This window comes from Kogia breviceps, chromosome 16 (genome assembly GCF_026419965.1).
Source record: "Kogia breviceps isolate mKogBre1 chromosome 16, mKogBre1 haplotype 1, whole genome shotgun sequence".
NCBI classification, from domain to species: domain Eukaryota; kingdom Metazoa; phylum Chordata; class Mammalia; order Artiodactyla; family Physeteridae; genus Kogia; species Kogia breviceps.
The window spans coordinates 2,574,829-2,597,598 of record NC_081325.1 but is presented as its reverse complement, the minus strand read 5'-3'; the positions used below and the strand labels follow the sequence as shown (position 1 = coordinate 2,597,598).

At 42.8% G+C, this 22,770-nt stretch overlaps 1 protein-coding gene across 2 annotated transcripts in view; it reads left to right on the top strand.

Annotated features, from left to right (window-relative positions):
* The window catches only part of XPO4 (exportin 4), an 89,740-nt gene that overhangs the window by 10,911 nt on the left and 56,059 nt on the right, over positions 1–22,770 (top strand). The window contains exons 2-5 of one of the 2 annotated variants that reach the window (XM_067016422.1): positions 3,929–4,034; positions 8,972–9,126; positions 9,234–9,375; positions 13,337–13,475. In XM_067016422.1, the coding sequence (XP_066872523.1) occupies positions 9,281–9,375; positions 13,337–13,475 (234 nt within the window). In that variant the 5' untranslated portion in view covers positions 3,929–4,034; positions 8,972–9,126; positions 9,234–9,280. The remainder of the gene's footprint in view (positions 1–3,928; positions 4,035–8,971; positions 9,127–9,233; positions 9,376–13,336; positions 13,476–22,770) is intronic. The other variant, XM_067016421.1, reaches the window with a different exon arrangement.

Here is a 22,770-nt window from a genome sequence, read left to right as displayed (position 1 = left end):
TGGCAGGGATTAGAGAACTAATTAGAAAACAACAGTAGTATGATAGTGACCTAATCAGGTAAGATGTTAGAAAACACACCCTATTGCTAGACTAGGCAGCACACAGGGAGCAGTGCTGACATTTAGGGATTGAGCAGCAGTAGAACATGGAAGGTCTGGAGCCAGACTGTTTGGTTCCGCTTGACTCCACCCTGTGACTAGCTGCGTGGCGTTTGGCAAGTCACTTAACCTCTCTGCATCTGTTTCTTCATCTCTAAACTAGGAAAATGATTATTTGCAGGGAGTTAATGTGTAGATTAAATGATTTCGTTTACATTAAAAGAGAGTGTTCATAATAGTGCCTCATACATAGTAAGTGCTCTATAAGTGATAGCAGTTATTTTGTGCATTAATCTATCACATAACATCGCATCAAATCATAGGAATCTAGGTAACCTTGTAGTAAGCACTCTGTAAATATTTGTTGAATTAATTAAAGTTCTTCAAGAGTAGTGTCTTCTATATCTGCACTCTCCAGTGTGGTGGCCAGTAGCCACATGTGGGTGTTGAGCTCTTGAAACGTGCCTTGTGCAGAGGAGGAACTGAATTTTTTACTTTAATTAATTTACATAGTCATTGGGGGTAGGGGCTGCCATATTGGGCGGCGCGAGTCTGGAGTGTGACTGTATCTCTTTGCGTTCATCTTCTGCTCTGTAAATACTGAGTCCAGGTTTCAAATACTCCTCATGGGTCCTGTCTCTACTCCTGGTTGTTACAGTCTCACCCTCAAAATGTAGTACTGATTCTAGACATCAGATGAATCTTTAATACATTTTTGCTTATTCTGATTCTTTTTCCTGCTTTAGAATCATCAGAATAATACTTTTGAAAACATTGATGTCATTTAATATTTTATGTATGTATGTATGTATGTATGTCTGTGTTGGGTCTTTGTTGCTGCGCGCGGGCTTTCTCTAGTTGCAGCGAGTGGAGGCTACTCTTTGTTGTGGTGTGCGAGCTTCTCATTGCAGTGCCTTCTCTTGTTGGGGAGCACGGGCTCTAGGCGCGTGGGCTCAGTAGTTGTGGCATGCGGGCTCTAGAGCGCAGGCTCTGTAGTTGTGGCGCACGGGCTTAGTTGCTCCACAGCATGTGGGATCCTCCTGGACCGGGGCTCGAACTCGTGTCCCCTGCATTGGTAGGCGGATTCTTAACCACTGTGCCACCAGGGAAGTCCCAATGGCATATAATATTGATGAACAGAAGATGACCATATTTTTTGCTTCCTAATTGTGTCATTTTTATTTTTAGATGTATAGACAACAGTTAGAATAAGCAAGACAATTACTTTTAAAATTGTTTGTATACACACCTGCGTTTAGCGTTTATCCTTTAATGAGCTATCAAGCAAGCTTTTTACACAGATATCGTAAGAGTAAAAAATACTGTCATATCCTTTTAGCAAAACAGGTTGGTTCCAGTTCTTGTCACAGAATATTGGGTAATAAGGTAACTCTAGGGTAATGACTGACTGGGTGAGAATACCATGTTTCCTTTTTGTCCTTGGAAGAATGTTGTTCATTCACTCTTCTTGAGTTTGAGAAAATTCACCCGGGGCAGGGTCTCTCAGCTTTGTCACTGCTGCTGTTTTGGGCTGGGTTGTGCATTGGAGGAAGTTTAGCAGCATCCCTGCCCTTTATACACGAGTTGCCAATAGCACTCCCCAGTGTGGCAACCAAAAATGTCTCCAGACATTGCTAGATGTCCCTCGTGGGACGAAGTTGCCTCCGTTGAGAACCACTGATCCAGAATATCATCAGCTCCAGACTCAAGTTCTGAGGTTACACGTAGATGATGAGTTTTCTCATCGTTAGTGGAGTTTGTCCGTTAAAACTTTCTGCGGTGATAGGAATGTTCTGAATCTGTGTTGTCCAGTGTGGCAGCCACCAGCCACGGGTGCTGTTAAGCACTTGAAATGTGGCTAGTGCAGCCAAGGAACTGAATTTGTTTTTTGTTTGATTTAATTTTAACAGCAGCTAGTGGCTGCTGTTTTGGACAGTGCAGGTTTAGTGTGCTGCTCTATGTCTTTTTGCATTCAGCTTCTGACTTACCTCTTAATTGTGAAATGCCTTTCCTTATCAGTTTTTTTCTCTTTGTCATTATGGGTAGAAAATTCTCAATTCTCAACACTCTTCAATGAAACCTTAAAAAAAAAAAAAAAGACTACAAAGATGGTGTTCCCAGATTTCATTTATACCTTGTTGAAAGATCATGTTATACTCCGAGTAGTGTAGTAAAAAAGTTGAGGATAATGTAATAGTGCTGATTTGTTTTTATTTTGTTATTGTATTACTTTTCTAGGTGGTTTGATCATTTCTTATTTATCTTTTTAATAAATTTATTTATTTTTGGCTGCTTTGGGTCTTTGTTGCTGCGCGCGGGCTTTCTCTAGTTGCGGCGAGCGGGGGCTACTCTTTGTTGCAGTGCGGTGGCTTGTCACTGCGGTGGCTTCTCTTGTTGCGGAGCACGGGCTCTAGGCGTGCGGCTTCAGTAGTTGTGACACATGGGCTTAGTTGCTCCGCAGCATGTGGGATCTTTCCGGACCAGGGGTCGAACTAGTGTCCCCTGCATTGGCAGGCGGACACTTAACCACTGCACCACCAGGGAAGCCCCCTTACTCAGTATTTTTGTAGATTATATTCTATTATAGGTTATTACAAGGTAATGGCTGTAATTCCCCGTGCTCTACAGTGTATCCTTGTTATCTATTTAACGTCGTTCTTTAATGGAAATATTTTCATTTTTATCTAGAGAGCTGTAGAGGGTGCTATATCATTAGGAATAGTAGTCTGAACTGGCTTTAGCTAATTATAAGAATTCCTTTAGGCAAGAGAATCAAAGTTAATTTTTCTTGGATTTACTTCTTTTTTTTCTTTTTTACTATTTTAACTGAAAGTAGAGTAACTAATGTTGCGTAATTGATGTAGTTTATAATGAATATTGATCTAATGTACTTGGTTATGTTTTTCATCTTCGAGTCTTTGAATTCAGTTGAAATGATGATTTCCCCACTTTATATTGGTTATAATTACAAAGGTTTATTTTCCTGCCACCTCCCCTCCCCTCCCCTCCCCTCCCAAATTGAGAAATCTGATATTTTGATCTGTATGCTACACAAGCAATCTCTTCTCCTTCTCTTCACATGGGTCTCAGTAAGGTCAAAGATAACCTTTGAATGTATATTTTAGGAATGTATGTTTTAGGTAGAACTGGTTCAGAAGAGTATTATCTTTGGAAGAAAGGCTGTTAGAACAAAATGGAATTTAAAAACCTGAGCAGACTTTTAGAAGCTGTTTTTGTTGAGAGAGAAGTCTGGCTTTTCTGGCTGATTAATTTATTATTCAGAAAGGAGTTTTGTAAACTTCAAACTTTGCTGTTCCTAATTTTTCTGGTTTAATAGTGATTTTGGAAAACTTGAGGTAGAATTATCTGATAATATTTCTATCTTAAAGGATTGTTTTTAGAAATCAATTTTTAGTAACTTTGGATTCAGTTTCACCCGGGCTGAAGAATAGAAATTATTTGTACTTGGTCAGTTTAGATGGAGTGGTATATTTCGGAATAAAAGGCAATGATTAGGCTATGTTTTTTAAAAAAATTACAAAAAAATGTTAAATAAATAAATATATCTTTCTTAAATGTAGGCAACTTGAAAGGATTCTGATCCAAACCTTGCCAGGAGTTTCTTTCGTTTCCCTGAAACTGTATTTTAAGTATTTATTATGAAGTTTAATACTATAGTTACTTAAGAAAAATGAAGCAAGAATTTGTACTCCCGTAGTCCCCTGAAAGTGAAAATATTTCTCTTGTTGTGGGTAAAAGGATTGCTGTTGTTCAAGCTTCCTTATTAAACAAGTGTGCTCTGTGTTTGTGTTTGTTTTTAAATCTCAAGGCACCACCTTCCATGGTTAACAGTGAGCAGCGCCAGCATGCTGAGCATATATTCTTATCATTTAGGAAATCAAAGTCGCCATTCGCAGTTTGCAAGCATATTTTGGGTAAGTGTTTACTTTAAAAATACCTAGTTTTTCTATCTTGAACTTTAGATATTTTAAATTCCTTTAAAAATAAGTAGGTTTGTACAGTTATAATTTTCCATTAATAATCATTCCACTGAAGTGGCTTTAAAGATATTCCATAAAGCCAGAGAGAAAACTCTGATTTTGCTTTGAATTTTTCTTCCCTAAATAAAACATTCAATAAGTTGTTTTATTATTGACTGTCATATCAAGGCTGTTAATGGTGGGAGGAAAATCTAATGTTTTTTCTGTTGTTTTCAAGTATGATATCACTTAAAGGAAATGTACTATAACGTATCCCAGTGTTTTAAAATTAAGATTATTTGGGGGGGGTTTCTAAAGTTTCTTTTAGTTGTTTTTTAAAAACCATATAGTTTGTACTCAGCTCGCTTAGCGAATATTGGTCAGTTCTGTGTAGGATCGTCACTGTATGTCCTAAAGTGAAGCATTGATTTTTACTCTTGTAAAAAATGTTTTGTGAGTACCTTTTATATCTGACATATGTATGGAAGTGATCTGTTTCCTTTAAAAATTATCACAGAAGTCATAACTTATTCAGAGATGGCATTTTCTCTGCCTCTTAGGTATTTTTCAGTAATAGTTAAGAGAGATTTCATTGGTTATTGTTATTTTATAATCTGATAATTGTTGGCTGTTTTTCTCAATTGGAGCCACTTTTTTTGTAGCCCGTATTGAAAGCTCTGAAAGGAAGGCTATCTGAGTTGTCCACGACCACAGAATTGGTTAGCTGAGTGTAGTGTTAGGAGCTGAACTATCTGACCTTTTATCCTTGTGCCTTTAGGAAGACTAAGCCGTAGCCGCCAGCACTCTGGCTTCTGGATGGAAGCAGCCTGCCACCCCAGCTCTGGGCGCAGAGCGCTCTCCAGCTCAGGGCTGGGGCTCGGGCCGCGGGGCTCGGTGGGCAGGGCCGGCCGGGCGCCAGGGGGCTGCGGCCCGGAAGCCATTTCACCTCTCAGGCCCTTTTTTTCCTCTGTGAAATGGGCACAATGATGTCATTTGCCTCAAATGGACTTGACCGTCTTAAGTCGCAGTGAGGTGCAGAGGTAGTAACACATGAAAGCACTTTGTGAGCAGTCATGTAAATGTCATTGCCCCGTTCCTTCCTTTCAGATGGCCTTTGAAAAATGCTCCGTCCTCTGTCTGCACGGAGCTAGCATCGGCGGTAAAGGCGGCCTGGTCTCCTTCACGAGTTAGATTTTACATTAGAGAAGCAGTTTAATAACCACCTTTAATTCTAAATGAGGTGGGGTTTTTTTTGGGGGGGTTTTTTTTTTTGAGTAGTCTGTTTTTATACTTGGTTGAATTTGCTTCTGGCACTAACAAAATTTGTTATCTTGCGGAGAATAACTCAGTGTTAAATTAAAAGAAGCAAAACTAAACATCATTAAGAATTTAAGGGAGCCTTACTTCATCCTTACTGCCTTGAAACTGTTCAGCAATAATAGATGTAGAAAACCTCAGATGATCCGAGTCTGGCTTTTGTGGCTGTGCCTTCACTGCATAAACAGGGTCCCAGCGGTGTTTCATCTGACTTCCGACTGACTGTGACTCAGTTGTCCTTCTGTGCTAGCTGGAAATACCCGATCTAAGTGATAAGTATGTTATTAGAGTGTATTTGTTTATACCACTCTTTCCTTTTTAGAGTATGTATATTTTATGAAGAATTATTGCTTTGTTATGATGTGAGCTTGTTTTAGAATACTTTTGTTTTCCTGATAAAAATTTCTAAAGAATAGCATTGCTAGTTCTAGCCACGCCATTGGAAGCAGTTTGGGTTTTGAGACATTAACTGTTTAAGAGGTTGGGTGCATGTGTTATAAGCATAATCATTAATGTACTGCAAAGCCTTGTGTTACATTAATGTTTACATCTAAACTTCACATAAAATCTTAACTCCTTACTCAGTTGCCACCAGCCCAGAAAGGTTAATTCCTCTAAGAAGACTTCTCCTGCACGTGGCAGTCGATCGCAATCCAGAATTTTCACATTCTTATTTCGGGATTATAAGTCATTTTTATAGAATGTCTGGGGGATAGATTCTAATGAAGGGGAGACTTTCTCTTGGATGCTTCCCTTTTCTGGCCTCTTAAAATTCTTCTTTCCCGCTTGTGACTTAAGTTTTATTACGTTTCTCATTTTATCTCATTTCTTTCTCGTCCTATTCTTTTGTTTTCACTGTAGTTTTAATTTCTTTGCTCTTTTCTGTGTGTGCACGTGTGTGTGTGCGTGTGCGAGCGTGTGCATGTTGCATGCTTGTGCGTTTTGTTAGAAGGGCACTTTCAGACTTCTTGGCCTCAGCAGTCTTTGGCACTTAGGAATTTACTAGTTTTGTAGGGTCAGGCGTGCCTTCAAAAAGCCTGTGCGTTCTGCTCTTGTGAAAGAAATACCCCCAGACCTTGAGGGGTCGGTCCGGCACTTCTGGAGCTAACTTAGCAGCTTTCTTTTGCCCTTTTCTCAGGGAGAAAAGGATTTCTTTCGTTTCTTATCTCAGAGGTAGCCGAGACAAAACAGAACGAGCCTGAGACTTACTACGTTGCTGTTGGTGTGCGTGTGTGTCACTGTGCAGCTTACGTTGCCTCTGCTTTGGACAGGAACCCCAAGGCCAGAGAGGGGGGTGTAGTTGCCGGAAGCCAGAACGCAGTGCTTTTCCTCTTGGCCCTTAACTTCACTCTCGCTTTAGTCTTCCTGGCTCTCATTTCAGATGGCCGACAAGATACATGTGAATTTTATTTCCGTAATTAGTATTAAAGAGTTACTGTGGTAGGAAGTGAAAGCTTCCTGCTCAAGTGGCTTAAACTAATTTGTCATCTAAACAGTGTCCTAGTCAGGGGAAATCATCCCTAAGAGTATGAGAAATTCTAGATGAACTGTGAGTTCTGCACAAGGACCTTGCAGTTGTGAGCATCTTCCCGGCAGAGAGCAGGAACAGGCTCCTGGATGTGTCAAGTCCCCATCTTCGGCTGGCAGGCTTCCAGAGTTCCGGCGGGCATCTTCTGCACATTTCTGTTACGTGTAAGTGCAGTTTATGAAGGCCAATGGCAGTTTTTTTGAGAAAGTATAATTTATTAGGTTAGGAAAACTTTTAAATTTGGAATCTGGCTTTCTTTTTTTTCAGATTCCTCCATTCCTAGAGACAGTTTCTTATAAGAACAGTAATTTAGAGATCTTCATTTGATACCAAACAGAGAAATCTAAGGACAAGAGTTATCTTGAAAACTTCTGAATGTGATTTACTTTCTGTAATTGTCCCCCTACTGACCCTTGCAAAAAAGGGGAGGGGGCAGAGAAGAGCTAGGCTGTAAGCACAAGGATTTAGACAGGAGCATGCTTCATTGCTCGCGAGAAGCAGGAGTATGTGCTGGGCCTTGTGGTGTTGGCACCTGCGTTCAGGGCAAGGCGCGTGTCACCAGAGGACATCAGCCAGCCGCGCGGGCTGCAGTTTCCTCTCACAGCCTCTTGGTGCATCAGTTTCTTCAACAGTCAAATGCAGGGATTGGATTAGATGGTCTTCGGAGTTCTATTTCTAAAATTCTGTGAGTCCCTACGATTTTGCTTCCTTGTTCAAATCCATGGTTAAGAATTTCAGGTCCTTAAAATGTTTACTATTTCAGTAGAAAGTGCAGATAGGCAAAGAACCATCATTTTCTTTCAAGAAGAGATTTATAATAAGAGGTGATTTGCATTACCTTTATGAGGCAGTACCACATTTCTCCTTAGTGAGCAAAATAGATAGAACTGGTTTCTGTTTCAAGTCCTCTTTGAATAAAACACTTTTTTTTCCCTCCTGGAACTTTAAACACATCTTTTTATAATAGGTTTACATTTCTGGAAGCTGTTGCTTGCTTTATTCACTATATTTTAAGGTTTCTAAATTTTTGTGAGTTCTGATTACCATCTCAATTAGAATTCATGTTAAGATGGCACGGACTAATCAACTTAAAAAAAAAAAATAAAGGTCCAGATTGGTTCCTCTTATTAGTTTTAATATGTTCAAAACTCCTGTGCTGTAGTCCAGTGTGATAGGAATTGATGTAGGCATATACCTTTCCTCGCACATTTTTATAGAAAATTGTGTCAAGATCACTTGTAATATTTTTAAATGATCTGTGCTTGAAATGGAGAGAAAATGATGTGCCTGCCTGTATCTTCATGCTCTTCTGAGAAGTTCTTGAAGGTGCTATTCTGTGCCTAGAGGTATTTCTCGGGCTTCCAGGCACGTCTGTCTAGTGATCTTGGCAAATACCCAGGAGTTGAATCAGACTCTGCATGGGTTTCGCATGATGGTTATTTTGTAGAGCTTCACAAAATTTCTGCTTTTTCTTGACTTCATTTTGACTGTTTCTCCCTTTTGATAATGCTATTTGGAAACTGATTGTAGTGGTATTGCTGAATTAAAGAAAAAATAGAAAATTAGTGTAAAATATTTCTTCGGTATGTTAATTTTCTATTTTTTCCCCCTCCTGATTCAATTCTTAGTTTGGATACTGTAACTTGCTAGTTAAAGCTGGAGCTTTCTGAGTGTAGCTTTGGGATTTTACTCAGTTTGATCAGTATTGCAATCAGAAAATGCACAAGAACTTCTCACCTTGTGTAAATGTGATCCCTGCCCCCCCCTTTTTTTTTTAACATTTTGAGAAAAAGAACATGAACATGATTGTGTTTATTCCTGAACTTGCTATTGGAGATGGGCCATCCTGCTGAAAGCTTAATTAATTACTGAGCAAACAGATACTTTGACAGCATGGCTCCTCCCATATAGTAATGTTCAAAGACTAGTTTATTGGATACTTTTCTGATACAAAGTTCTGTTTTGCACAGGGTGAGAATCTCTTAGGAAATTTTCTGATTGCTTTATATTTTTATTTTATTTTTTTTAAAGCTGTGTTATTTTTTAGTTCTTCATGCTTTGGAAGTAACAGTTGAAGAGAGGTGAGGAAAGTTTGTGAAAATTGTGATCGGTGATTAGCTGCCACCTGCCTGAGGTGTCTTCTGAGAGGAACTAACCTCTTTGTGGTGCTAGAGCAAAGGTCACTGGATAAAAAAGGAACAGGTAACCATCTCATTCCTTGTCTGAAAGTTCTCTTTAAAATTAACAAATGCAGAATGTTCAGGGGAAGGTGAGCTGCTGTTTGAAGAAAGTGTCTGTTTCCTCCTTAGAAACGAGTAAGGTAGACTACGTCCTCTTTCAAGCTGCCACAGCCGTCATGGAGGCTGTTGTCCGCGAGTGGATCCTCCTGGAGAGAGGGAGCGTCGAGTCACTGCGCACATTCCTCTTAACCTACGTCTTACAGAGGCCTCAGTAAGTGCGCGGGGGAGGCGCCGCCAGACGCTTCCCTGAGCCATCCTTTGGGATGCTTTTTCCTTCGCTTTGTAATGATTGACATTGATGGTGAAGCTCTGTGTGGGCTTGTGTTTTAAAAACCCACGCACGATTGTAGGTTGTTTGGGGACTTAATGAAAGAATACTTTTTAATTTAAGCTTGTGACGCTGGGTTTTGTTTCTTTGAAGAGATTGTGCTTCGATGTTAGGGTTTTGTTGTTGTTGTTTTAGTTCTGGGATTTTGGTTATAAATAAAAGTTGATCTTTGACTCTGTCGAAAATCCTTTATACTTAACTAGATCTTCTTTTGGTTCTTGGCATGCATTATAAGACGTAAGTGAGTAGCCAGGAGGGTGAGGGGAAGTCAGGCACCATTATCAAACCAAATGTTACACGTATATATATGCGTGTCAGTACGTAGAAACGTGCATTGAAAAGGTTGTAGAAGAAAAAGTACCAAATTCTTTAAGGATTTTTTTGGATAGGAGATCAGATTTGAGGAATGGGATGAAAGTGAATTTTCTTTTTATATTATACACGTATTGTTGAAAAAATTTCCAAGATTGTGTGTATTCATTGCTTGTATGATTTAAAAACAGATGAGGAAAACTGTTAGCCGTACAACTTTGGGAGAAATTCGTGTACTCTGTATCTTGTTTTTAAAGTCCCCTTAATTCCAAGTTGTCTTCTAAGACGAGGCAGTGCACAGTGTATGTGTGCATTTTGTGCTGTTCAATACTTTTTTCTTAGATACTTATTACTTTCACGCTCAGTGAAGAAAATGTTACATAATTAGAAGTGCTGGTAATTCGGATGTTGCTTGATGGCGATAAAGATGCATAAAACTTGACAAGTAAGTCCAGCGTGCTGTCATACCTTTGTTCCTGCTGACTTCACTGGCAGCCGCTGAGTTCATAATACTTAATAATAATTACTGGCATGACTTTTGCACTCAGTAAAGAGCTAATAAGTGCTTCACATATCGAAAAACGTATGAGAGAAAAAACCCAAGTGTTACTTAGCCTATTAGCGTTACAGGTTTAATGGCCAGCGTGTTCCAGGGATGAGCGGGTACACATATCTCTGAGTGAGGGTGTGGCTTATTTTTTCTGATTTTAGCAGAGTAAGGAAAACTTGCCCGTTTCAAACCTTTCTCTTCTCCTTCACGCTGGTTTTCTTCCTTTATTTACATTTTAATCGGTTGTTTAAATGAGCCCTTTGGGGTGGATACTAACTTGCCCTGGAACTGCCGATTTATCACAGCCCCACCTCCAGCCCCACTGAGCTCGGCTGGTTTCAGCTGTGCGGATGCAGGTCATCTCTTGTGTTATCCAGAATCATCTCACCGTAATCATTTTGATTCAGGAGTGATTTTAGAGTTGATTGTAGGGTTCCACACTGAAATAGTTCACTTATATATTGTCTCCCAAACGCTTTCCTTTTTTTGCTGCACAGCTCGTGGGATCTCAGTTCCCCCACCAGGGATTGAACCTGGGCCATGGTACTGAAAGCCCAGAATCCTAACTACTAGGCCACAGGGAACTCCCCTGAACTCTTATTTTGGAAAAAAGGAAAAAAAAAAAGTTTTCAGCCAAGTTGAAAGAGTAGTGCTGGGAACCGTCAACGCGCGCTCTCCCTCGTGGGGGCTCAGCCGGCATTTGGTGACACGGCAGCCCTGAGGCCTGCAGCGCGCCTCTCCTGAGAGAGCGGTCATCTCAGTACTCTCGATATAATTACTAGACTTCTGTTATCTAATATAATTCTGACCTCATATTTTGATACTCCCAATTTTCTGAAAAATGCTATTTATATCCTTTTCCTCCTTTATAGGTTACTTTTTGGATCCAGGATTTAGCCTCAGATTATGTGTTGTATTTAGTTGTTGTGTCTCTTTTAATCTAGAATAATGCTGCCTTTTTTTGGTCTCTCATGACGCAGACATTTTAATCTTGTAGAATGTCCGAGGAATGGATTAGACTCAAGTTAGAACTTTTGGTGCTCTGCATAGGTAGAACGCTACAGGTTATATACTGGAGAATACTAAGTACGTAATGTTGTGTACTTCCCGTTGCACGCATGGAAGTTTTCCTTTTCTATTTTTTTCCCTCCTCATTGTGATTAAAATTTGCACAGAGTGAAATGCAGGGTACACTTTTTAATTTTTATTTATTTTATTTTTTGGCCACACCGCATGACACGTGGGATCTAGTTCCCTGACCAGGGGTCGAACCCGCACCCCCTGCATTGGAAGTGCAGAGTCTTAGCCGCTGGACCGCCAGGGCGCACTTTTCTAAAGGCAACCCGGCATAGTGGTTGAGAAAGGAACTGTGAGCCCCCCTTCTGCCACTTAACTCCACGACCGCGGGCAGAGTATTTAACCTCTCTGTGCGTTAATTTTTGGATTATTGAATAGAGCGAATAACAGTACTGATCGTACTTTACTAAAAAGATTGTGAGGATTAAGTGTACAAATTTTTGTGAAGTTAGTTTATATAAAGACAGGTCATAGGCACTCTAAATGTTGGGTATTATTATTTATTTTCCTAGTAATTTATAATTTTTGCCAGTAACAATGTTTAAAGCTAGCTTTATGTACATTTCTAGTAGCAGTCAGTGTGTTTGAAACTATCATGTCCCCTCAAAAGCATGACTATTCCCTTTGGTCAGTTCACATTCTTGCACACAGTAGGATCTTTGCTTTTATTCGCTTGATGAATGCGTCAGGTCTGCTTTGGAGGAATGCTTTTCGTTCTTGACAGAGCGGGACACGCTCGTTCGTTTGTGTGAGCGTCTGGTGAGTGCGTGGCGGGCGGCGGGCTCGTCCGTGGGGCCGCAGCAGCAGCGTGCTCGGCGCCGCGCGCCTCGTGTTGCGGGACGCGTGGGGAGCCCTTCCGTGTGCTGACCAGCCACGTGCAGGGAGTGGCATTGGCAGGCCAGCAGCTGAAAGAGGGGCGGTGTAGCTGTGGGCGTGAGAGTGCGTGGGGGGCTGCGGCGAGAGGGCGGCAGGTCCCCGGCCATGGAGGGCCCTAGAAGTGGGTGGCCCTATCGTTTGTGCCCCAATGAGGACGCCTTCCAGAGTAAAAGAGGGCACTGTTCATCAGTGTTCTGGACAGCAGGTAAATTGGGAGTGCCCCGGGAAGGCTGGGGTGGGAACCACTGCTTATAAGCCGGGTTAGGGAATTCGGGTTTTACCCCAAGGGCGTGTGGTGGTTGTATCTGTACGGCATTCTAGAGGCTGGATTATAAAGTTCAGGGTTATGCTTTCTGAGCCTTCTTTTTAAGAAACCGTCGTGAAAAGGCAGTTAAATCCGTGGGCCCTTGTGGCCCAATGGCCTTTTTTGTAGGAGGCCTCCATCTGAGATGGATGCTTCCGCCACCACGCTGAGGGACAGATGTGAACGTTAGATATGAACATTTACAAAGGTTTAGAAGAACGTGTATGTTTCCATAATGTTGTATCTTGGCTAGCTGGCATGTTGCCTGGCCATGTTAAAGGGGACGGAGCTAAGCTGATACTGCTGGTTGGAGATGGAGATTAGGTCCGAATGTGTCTCTTAACTGGTAGAATGTTCACCTGGCTCTTAGTGAGCTGACCATACCGCCCGGAGCTGCCGACGCTCACGCAGCGCTTCGTGTGCGCGGGGTGCGGTGTTAAGAATACGTAATTCCTGTGACGACCCCGTTACTGTTGTCCCCATGTCACACGTGAGGAAACCGAGGCTCTGAGTGTGAACGGTCTTGCCCAGGGTCACATAGCCAGTAATAACTGGAGTGTGGCTTCGAACCCAGGTCTCTGGCTGTGGAGTCAGCGCATAACCGGGAGCACGCTACCTTAGGTGTGAGCCGTGCTGTTAGCGGCTGCAGGCACAGTGAGAAATTTGGGAGTATTTTTATATTGGATTTGTGTAAAAGTTTTCACAATCATTTTTATGTTTTACAGCCTCCAAAAGTATGTTCGGGAACAGATTCTATTAGCAGTAGCAGTAATTGTAAAACGAGGATCATTAGATAAATCAATTGACTGCAAAAGCATTTTTCATGAAGTCAGCCAGTTGATAAGTAGTGGCAACCCCACTGTGGTAAGTGCGCTAACTGTTCGTAAATGCTTACAAGTTTCCTTTTGTGTTCTTACGCGAAAGTACCGCTATAGCAACAGTAACGGGCTTCCGCCTAGAGGCAAACAGGCACGGTCTAAGGACTGAAGCGATTCGCATTTGTGCATGGCCTCCTCCAGTCCGTTTCTTACACGTGTACATACTGTAGCTACAGCATACTTTGCTTTTTCATTTGATTCTGTTTTTTATGTTGCCAGTGTTCGTAATCATCATAAGTTCATAAACCTCATACAGTTTTCGTAATCCTGTTTAATGGTGTCAAATATTACAAGCTAATGTACCATAATATTCTTAACCATTTCCCTTCTGTTGAACATTTCCCCCTATTTTTAATAAACCTTTGACAAGTACTAGTGATAATGGAAATGTGAATACAATATAAAATGATGCCTGACGTAAGAATTCTTAAATGTTGCAATACTCGTGGGCCAAGGTGGGCCATGACTACCAGGTGTGACTGTCCGCTTCCTGAGTTTTCTGGGTGGCCTGGTCGCTTTCCCCCTCCCCATCTCCTGTCTGCCTGTGAGAGCCGGTCAGCCGGGAGAGGGACGGGTCGTGGCCGCCCAGTCACAGGCCACAGGAGCTGGAGCTGGTGTCACTGGTCAGCCGTGGTTGTTGGCTGGAGCCACGGACTTTTATCAGCTGGGCGAGATTGAACTCACGTTGAATTGGGGTCGGCAGGACCTACTTCTTCTGTTTCTCTTTTCTCACTGAACTACAGTTGATTTACAGCCTTGTGCCAGTCTTGGCTCTTCTCGTTCTCAGGGATTAAATCTTTCAATATTTGGGGTAGTCTTTTCACTCTCCCAGTTTCTTTAATCTTCTGAAAGACAGCTGTGAGGCTGTACCCCTTGCAATTCTGTATGGATGGCGTCTTCAGTGGGTCCTCCGCGCGTGCTGTGATTTTAGGTTGTCTGTGGTGTGAGTTGGGGCGCTGTGGTCATCTTGGGGGGGCCGTGCGCACTGCCCCTTCCCTTCCACAGGGTCTGGCTCTCTCCTCGCCACACAGAGACATGCACCCACCTTCCCGCTCCCGCCGTCTGCCCTCCGCCCTGCTGGGAGCGGCCCGGCAGGGCCCCCACCGGAGGAATAAAGGAGCAAAAAGCTGTCAGGATTTCCTGTGTCTCCCCTCGGTGGTTTTTGTTTTTCCTCTGGAATTTTCCCTATCAGCTTTATTGAGGAAAGATTTACGTGCGTTACTGCATCCATTGCAGATGCGCACTGCAGTGCGTTGTGACGGTTCTGTGGACCAGTGAGCAGCCGCACGGTCACGATGCGGAATGTTGCTCTGTGTCCGATGACTGACTGTGCAGATAATTGTGGTCCGTGTCCTTTCCGTGGCAGCTATCTTCCAAGAGCACTGCCGTCCGGCGGAACCTGCTGTGTGGATGCATGTTCAGTACCTTTCCTCTCCGCTGCGGGCACCGCACCAGCCACATGCTGCTTTTGAGTGTTTAAAATGTGACTTGTGCGACCAAGGAACTGAACTTTTAATTTTATATAATTTTAATTACATTTTATTTGCATTCAAATAGCCACATGTCGCTAATGGCAACCATATTGGACCATGTAGTCTAAAGACTTTAATATCTAAAGGTCCAATTTTATATTCCTAACACTTAATCTTAGTATTCTAAAATTTAACTCTTTCTCTAAAACGAACAACTTCGAAGCTGTGCGTGTTTGAATCATTACGTTTTATGAGTTATTTTGGCTTTGTTTTATGTAGTGAGGAGCTCTGTTGAAAATAGTCCCCAGATAAGATTCCATTTACAATTTTTTGAGGTGAAAATGATTGGGAAGCTGCTTTTTGCTACTAATAATCTATATGCTCTCAAAATTCTTTCTCTTCGTAGACGGTAGTCTCCCATTTCTGATGAAGAGCTTTGCCCTCGAGACACTGACGCTCCAGGGCTGCCCACGTTCATGTGTCGATGTATCCGTAGTCTTACGTTGCTGTGGAGTTTTGTTAGCATTTCCTGCCTAACTGATGGCTGTGTGCGCAGTCCAACGGGGACGTCGCCCTCGGTCAAGGGGAATCAAGTGGTGGTGGGACTAGCCGGAACTCGTAGGGAAAAGGCTCGGAACTGAGGCTGCTGCTTGGAAGTACTATCCCGGCCCCTGCTGCTCTAAATCAAGTTACTCTTCATAATTTTGGTTCTCTTCCTAATGTGTCAGGTGACACATTGTTTCCCTTGACGATCTGCAGGGAAGGAGTCCAGCTCGTCGCGATTGACCGGGATTTAAACTTCAGGGACTTGAGCGGCAACTCTGGGATCTCTGCTTTGATGATTGTAGCTGGGTGATCACGTGGACTGGGCTCTCGGTGTTAAGGCAGGATTTCTACAGTCTGTGCTCACGCCCACGAGTGGCTTCCTGGCAGCCGAATGCCGAAGGGCTCGGGGCCGGTGCCCCTCAGGAAGGAGCGCTCGCTCGGGAATTGTGTTCTCCGCTGCCTCCGCCCTGGGCAGTCGGACCCGCCACCAAAAGCAGGCCCGCTGCAACCTGGCAGTCGGTTTCTTGAGCCACCGGAATAACTGATGTTCTGAGAGTGACTGGAACAGATGTCGCTGTCTAGGTAGAGAGGATTTTGCTCTGTTCACAGTACATACACTTTGAGGGGAGTGGATAAGTTTAACCTCCTCGTGAAATATTCCAAAGCAGGAGGAGTTTTTTAAGGTTGAATTTCCGCTAGCAGGGTCGAGAACTTCTGTAGCGGTAAGAAGTCGGTAGCGGGAGGTAGAACTTGATTTCGAGACTGCTGGATGAATTTATTTTGGTGACCACATCGAAAACACTGAACTCAGAAAGCATTCCTGCATTTATATGGCAAGTTCAGAATTCCTGCCTGGAGCCATTCCTGTTCTTTCAGCAGGTCTAAAAAATGAGGTTACAGAGCAGTAAAACAGTTTTACTCTATCTTCCTCCCTTTCTTCTTCTCAGACTGTGAAGAATTTGTGGGAGTGCTTCGGGAGCCTACTTCAGATTTCCTAGTCTCAGAGACATGCATGGCAGCGGGTTGAAACTTTGATAAGAAAGTAAAACTTTGATAAGAAAGTAAACGGTGGAATCGGAGCCGGGCGTGACCTTGGCTCGGCGCTTTCTTTATAAAGGTGACTTAAGAGAGATTTGAAAGGGAGAGACCACGGACTCTGGTTTTCTCTGGATGAAAGAAAGGGTTGGCCTCAGAATTGCTGAGTTAGGTGCCTCTCTTTACCCTTGCACATCTTCCGGATGATGCTGCCCGTCGAGCCTGATCGACTGGAAACCGTATGCAGTCTGGCTTCCCTGCTCGCCCCCTAAGGGGGTGTGTTTCCTGGTCAAGCATCGTGCTAGTCGAGTATGCATGTGATTAAATGAGTTCAGGGACAGGATGACACGATACGACACAGGTTTTGACTTTGGATTCACACTTAGGTTCAGATCCTAGCTCTGCCGTTTACTACCTGCTTAACTTGAAAAATTGTTCAACTTCTCTAGGTGGTGATTTACTGATATGTGGAATAAATGTGGTAATATCCAGGCCCAGAAGAGGAAAGACAATATTAAGTTCATTTAGTAAGCATTCAGTGCATGTTCGTTTTATGTCCCTAGTGGTTTCACAGCCCTTGGTTTATAGAATCTTAGGACATGAACTATCATCTGTTTCTATCAAATAATATTTTAAGTGTTGAAAATCAGAAGAAAGTACTTATACTATGACCCGTGAACGGAAACTAATTGAGTATTTAAAACATACATAACCAACATATTAGCTTTCCTGTAAACGCTCTGAGAAGTATCCTGTGGTCTTTGTTCTCTGTAGGTATTTACGAGTTAAACGATTTCCTATGGAGATTGTATTTGGTGGCCCCATTCAGTGTCCCGTGTACCGTGACGGCCGCGCGTGCGGCTCCTACGTCCTGTGCTGTCTGCCCTCCCTCTGTGGTTGCTTCACCTTGCTTTGCGGCGGTGTCAGACCTGGGAGGGCTGCCTACAGAGGCCTCACTTCCCAAGGAAAGTGGTCACATTTTTTATTTTAATTCACATTGAAGCTAAACTTTTAACCTATTTCACGTTTCTTTTATTTCCTTTGAAAGCAGTAGGCCTATTTAAATCACTTTTAAAGCTGTCGAAGGCATCACGTAAGCCTCCTTTCTTCCTCTTCGCCGTGCTAGAGAGAAGAGGGTGAGAAATTCCCCGTCTGCTGCAGTGCTGCCCCGGATGTGATAGCAACTTAATCTCTCTTATCACAAGTCTCATTGATGTTTGCTTAGAGGAGCAGCTGGAAGTCTGCTTTATGTATGGCAACCTTTCATAAAGTTTATTCTTGGTAATAAAGCTCCTGGGGTAAGAGCCAGGCTATTATAAGAGACAGTCCTCTCTCTGAACAAGAGTATTTTATTTTGTCAGCTGGGGTTAGTGTTTGAGTATCTTGTTCTTGTGACAGTAAGCTGGAGAGTAAGGCAAACTCTCTCTGAAGGGTGTTTTTCCACTGTCATGAAATGAATGTCTTTTACTGGAAACGAGAATTCTGCCGAAAGGTTTTTAATGCGAAGGCAGCAGTTACTTCAGTTGTTAGCCAGTGAATTAACTTCTGATTTTTTAGTACTTCAGTGAAAGAAAACCTATTAGACTCTTTCGTAACCTCGAGACCTCATTGAATTTCTTCTACTTGTTTTACATATTTAACTTTTCTCTTTGAAATTCCTCAATAGGGAGAAAAATAGGGAGCACATCACTTATTCATTTTCCACCTTCCCTTGTGTTACTGTCGTGTCAGGCACAGAGGCAAACGTTGGTTTATTAATCCAGGTGAGGTTTAGTGAGTCCACTGCTCTGTTGCTCTAGTGACGCTTTCGTTTTGTGTTTTGTTTTTTAATCGATAACTTCTTTTGTGATTTTAATTTGGTGGATTGCAGACAACAGTGCGGAAGGTCTGAGATGCCAAAACAGGTTATTTTGGATGATCAGGATGAGAACTGTTGCCGCCTCACCTCACCTTCTCAGAACCTGCTGCGCTTCCGTAGTACTTTGTGTTGCGCTCTCTGATTTGAAGGTTAGGACACTCGCGTGAATTCTGCAGTGCACGGGGTAGTAGCCCTTCTCATAGATGAGAAAGATCGAGGCTCAGGTAGATGAAGTGGTTGGTTTGCTCTCAGTTCCTTGAGGTGATAAGTCTTGGACTCTCAGAGCCCAGGTCCTCTGGCTTCTTTTTCCGCACTATTGAGAGAGACCGCAGGGCAGTGTTGCTCAGACGTCATTTGGGAGATGGTTGTGATGACGAGCGTTGTTTGGATTGTGGCTTTTACTGAAAACGCAAGTTGTCACTTTGGGGCTGCTCGTCAGTGCTGCTCAGGCGGCCGCAGCGGCGAGCGACGGGCACAGACAGGGTGAGCGGGCAGGGCTGCGGGCAGGCGTGCGTGGGGCTTGCGGCTCTGCCCCCAAGCGTCGTAGCCGGGGGCCGGGGGCCCCGCCCTGGGGGCTTCAGCAGAGTCAGGTGCTCCAGCCTTGTCCCCGGGTCACGCGCTCATCGCCTTAGCAATGACGCTCCTGCAAAACTTCACACGAAGTGAGTTTCATTAAAAGCGTTTGCTTGCTGCATTCGGAAAATTAACAGACACCACCTGAATCCTTCATGGTCTTGCGTAAGTGAAGCGTTGCCGTGTGAACCTCGTAGTAGTCTGAGATCTGTACTGATGGTGCTCTGTGCTGGCTTCATCCCTGTTAACTCCAGTGTCACTGCTTTCCAGTCGGCCCGTCACCTTTCAGCTGGTTTCACTGAGGCTCACCTCTCGGCAGGACGCAGCACAGGTTTTGTCTCTGACCCTCTGCAGTATTGGAGTCAGCGTCTCTAGGGCAGAACTAAGATGCAGCCCTGCCTGAGGCAGAGGCAGCCCTGGAGGCACTGGTCCGCTGCGGGAGGGGGGGCTCAAGGGGGAGCACACTCGGGGTGACCCCTGACACCTAGAGCGTGAAGCAGGCAGATGGGGACCTCCGCAAGGGGAAGGACGACAAGAACTTGTGGGTGCCTTTCCCCCGCTTCCTTCCTCTGTTTCTCTGTCCCGGGAGGAGCTTCCTCTTTTCTCCCTCTTGGCCGCTTCCCCAGCTGTCTCAGTGCACGTCCCCTGCTCCGCAAGTCACTTTATGTTAGTGAGATTTAATTGATAAATGGTTGTGGACATGAAGTATCGGGTAGTGCGTCTGAGACACGCGGTGTGTGCTTGATTCCTCTGTGAATAGGGAGAAGTGCTTTGCTGATCTGCGCAGAGTGCCTTGCTCTTTTAATGTACAATCAGTGCTTCCTATTCATCATTCTCCAGGAATTTTGTCATTAGCACCTCTGAGCCACAGTGGTATAATCTTTTTTTTTGGGGGGGGGGGACACCGTGCAGCATGTGGGATCCTAGTTCCCCCACCAGGGATCGAACCCGGGCCCTGACAGTGAAAGTGCCAAGTCCTAGCCACTGGCCCGCCGGGGATTTCCCTATAATTAATGTTTATGATGCTAATCTCAGATCCTTTCAGGGCTTCCAGGTTAGGGAGCAGTGAAACTGTTTGGTTATCTTTTAATGATGAAAATATCTTACTGAATTTTAGTTCTTAAAAAGCTGGTAATTTTAGGTGGGTCAAGGCCGGGACATTTGACTTCTGGCACTACCACTAACCATGCTGCATGATTTATTTTTTGTATTTCTTCAGTCTTTGAGTGGTGAATTTGGTAAGGAGACACTTGTTTCGGAAAATTTGTTCTTTTATTTCATAAGTGGGAAGTGGACAAAGTAGAATACAAAACAGTGCATTGGGTTAATAGTAATGGTATTGTAATCAATAATGTACAACTGCATTTCAAAATTGGAAAGCTGTAAACAAATGTTACAGTAGTAACCTACGGATGGTTATTTTTGTGGGAAGAAAAATTTATATAAAAACAAAATATTCTTATGTTCAACAGACTGAGTCCACAGTAAGAGTGTGTTTTGTTCATACTTATGCACTAAGAACACACTTTCTTTTTTGGGTGCATTTGTACTTCATTGTCGTGAAGTCTGTAGTTGTGGTGGGACGTCTTTATTGCTGCATCTCAAAAGCAGTCCCTTCCCACCGAGGGCTCCTTGTCTGTCCGCTGAGGCTTTCACTTTTCGAAACTCGTTCTTTTCCTAAGTCGCAGCCTGAAGAAGGTTGTCCCCTTCACTGCGCCTGCCCTTCCTGCGCTCACCGACCACAAACACGTGCTTGTGATCCTAGGAAGTGATTATTTCACAGAAAAATTAAGCTTTATTGTGAGTGCCTGTTTGAATCATTAATTAGAGTCATGTTACTAAAAATTTAAATATGGTCGTAGTCTAAAAATATGACGTTTTATGGTGAATATGGTTTGGCACTAAAAAACAATTTGTGGCAAGTTATAAATTACTTGTGCAAAACTACTACAGATAATTTATTTGTAAGAACGCTAAGTTTGTGTTTGGTAGTGCTTCTGGGTTCTTTTCAGCTTGCATGTTTTTGTATAAGCTGTGCCTGCATGACTTCTGTTTTCAGTAGATTGATTATCTCACCTGAGATTCCAAAATTAGTTTCCTTTTTTTACTAAGACACATTTTCTTAAACATTTAGGTATCTGTTCATAGTGTCCTGTTCACTGAAGTCTTATTTAGAAAGGGTAGGAGAAAAGCAAAAAATATGGGGAAAGATTGTTTTCAGAATCATAGGGTCTTGTAATCCATCATGGTAGATCCTTGTAAGTTAACTTTTCCTTTTGAATTTCATTAATTTGAATTTAGCACTACCCACTTTCCCCACCAAAGCCTAGCTGTATTTAAAAACTGTGTTCATGAAAAAAAAAAAAACCAAAAAACAAACCAAAAAAACAGTGTTCATGATTGATCCCAACGGTATTTAAATGTCTCTGAACTTTTGATTGCTGGCACTTTGATCATTAATCACCATTTTAAAAGAAAGCCATTTTTAAAAATACAATTTTGTTAACTAAAAAAATGAACGATTGTACTTGATGCGTTTCTAAGGTCTCATTCAACTGTAAGATGAAGTGAGTATGTGGTAAACTGTTTCTCTGTAAGAGACTCCTTAATGCTTGGTTTCTTCCTCCCTGTGCCTGGGTCCATGCAAAGGCAGTTGAACTTACGCACTTTCCTTGAAGATTGGGTAAAAGGGGACATTTTAATGTTAAAACAGATGTATCAATATAGTTTGAAGTTCAATTACGGAGAGAGAGAGAGAGAGAGAGAGAGAGAGAGAAGGAGAGAGGGAGAAGGAGAGGGAGAGGGAGAGAGAGAGTGAGAGAGAGAGAGAGAGAGAGAGAGAGAGAGAGAGAGTGTGTGTGTGTGTGTGTGTGTGTGTGTGTGTGTGTGTGTGTGTGTGTGTTTAAGCTAATGGAGCTATAGTCAGAGGACTTGCTGTTGAACACAGCCCCGTCTGTAGACCCTCGGATTCCCGAGGGTGTTTGCACGTATTCTGTGTTCGGGCTTCTTGGTGTGGAAAAGTGTGAGAAACTGCTTGAGTCTCGGGGCTAGTGTGCCATCACAATTGTTAATTATGCATCATACTTACCCTAGTTAAGATGGAGGCAAATAGGAATTTAATTCTTTTTTACATCTTCTTAGAGGAAAATTTTAGACGTATACAAAAATATACAAATATACTACAAATAGTCTGTTGGTCACCTATGTAACCATCATTCATCTTCAACAGATGTCAACTCATGCTAATCTTTAGGAATTTAATTTTATGTATATTTGCTAAGATTTGCCAAGATAAGCATCTGTAAGGTCAAGGTACTGACATCAGAAGCATTTCTGAGCAAAGATGTTGCAGTTGGTGGGCGGGTAGGACCGTGCTCAGCTGTTGGATAAGCTGCATAAATAGTATCATCTTGACTTTAATCTTGCGCTTGTTCAGAGGTAGAGTGCATATTTCTGTGTAACCCTTGGAAACGTGCCAGAATAATTTGTATCGTCCCCATCATGGCACCTTGAGTCTGAATAGTCTATGAATAAAAGCAGGGAGTTGAGAGTAGGCGCTTGTTGGACACAGCCATTGAGAAGGAATATTGTCGTTTTCAAGTTTGAAAACTTGGGAGTACTACGTGGTTAGCGTCTGGGAGACTATAAACTCTGTTTCACTTTTCATCTGTTTGGAAATACATTTTACAGACGTCGGAACGTAGAGTCAGACAGACCTGGGTTCAAGTCTCAGCTGGCCTGAATTACTTGCCCTCTGAACCTCACTTCTTTCGAATGTAAAATGGGGACAGGGATTG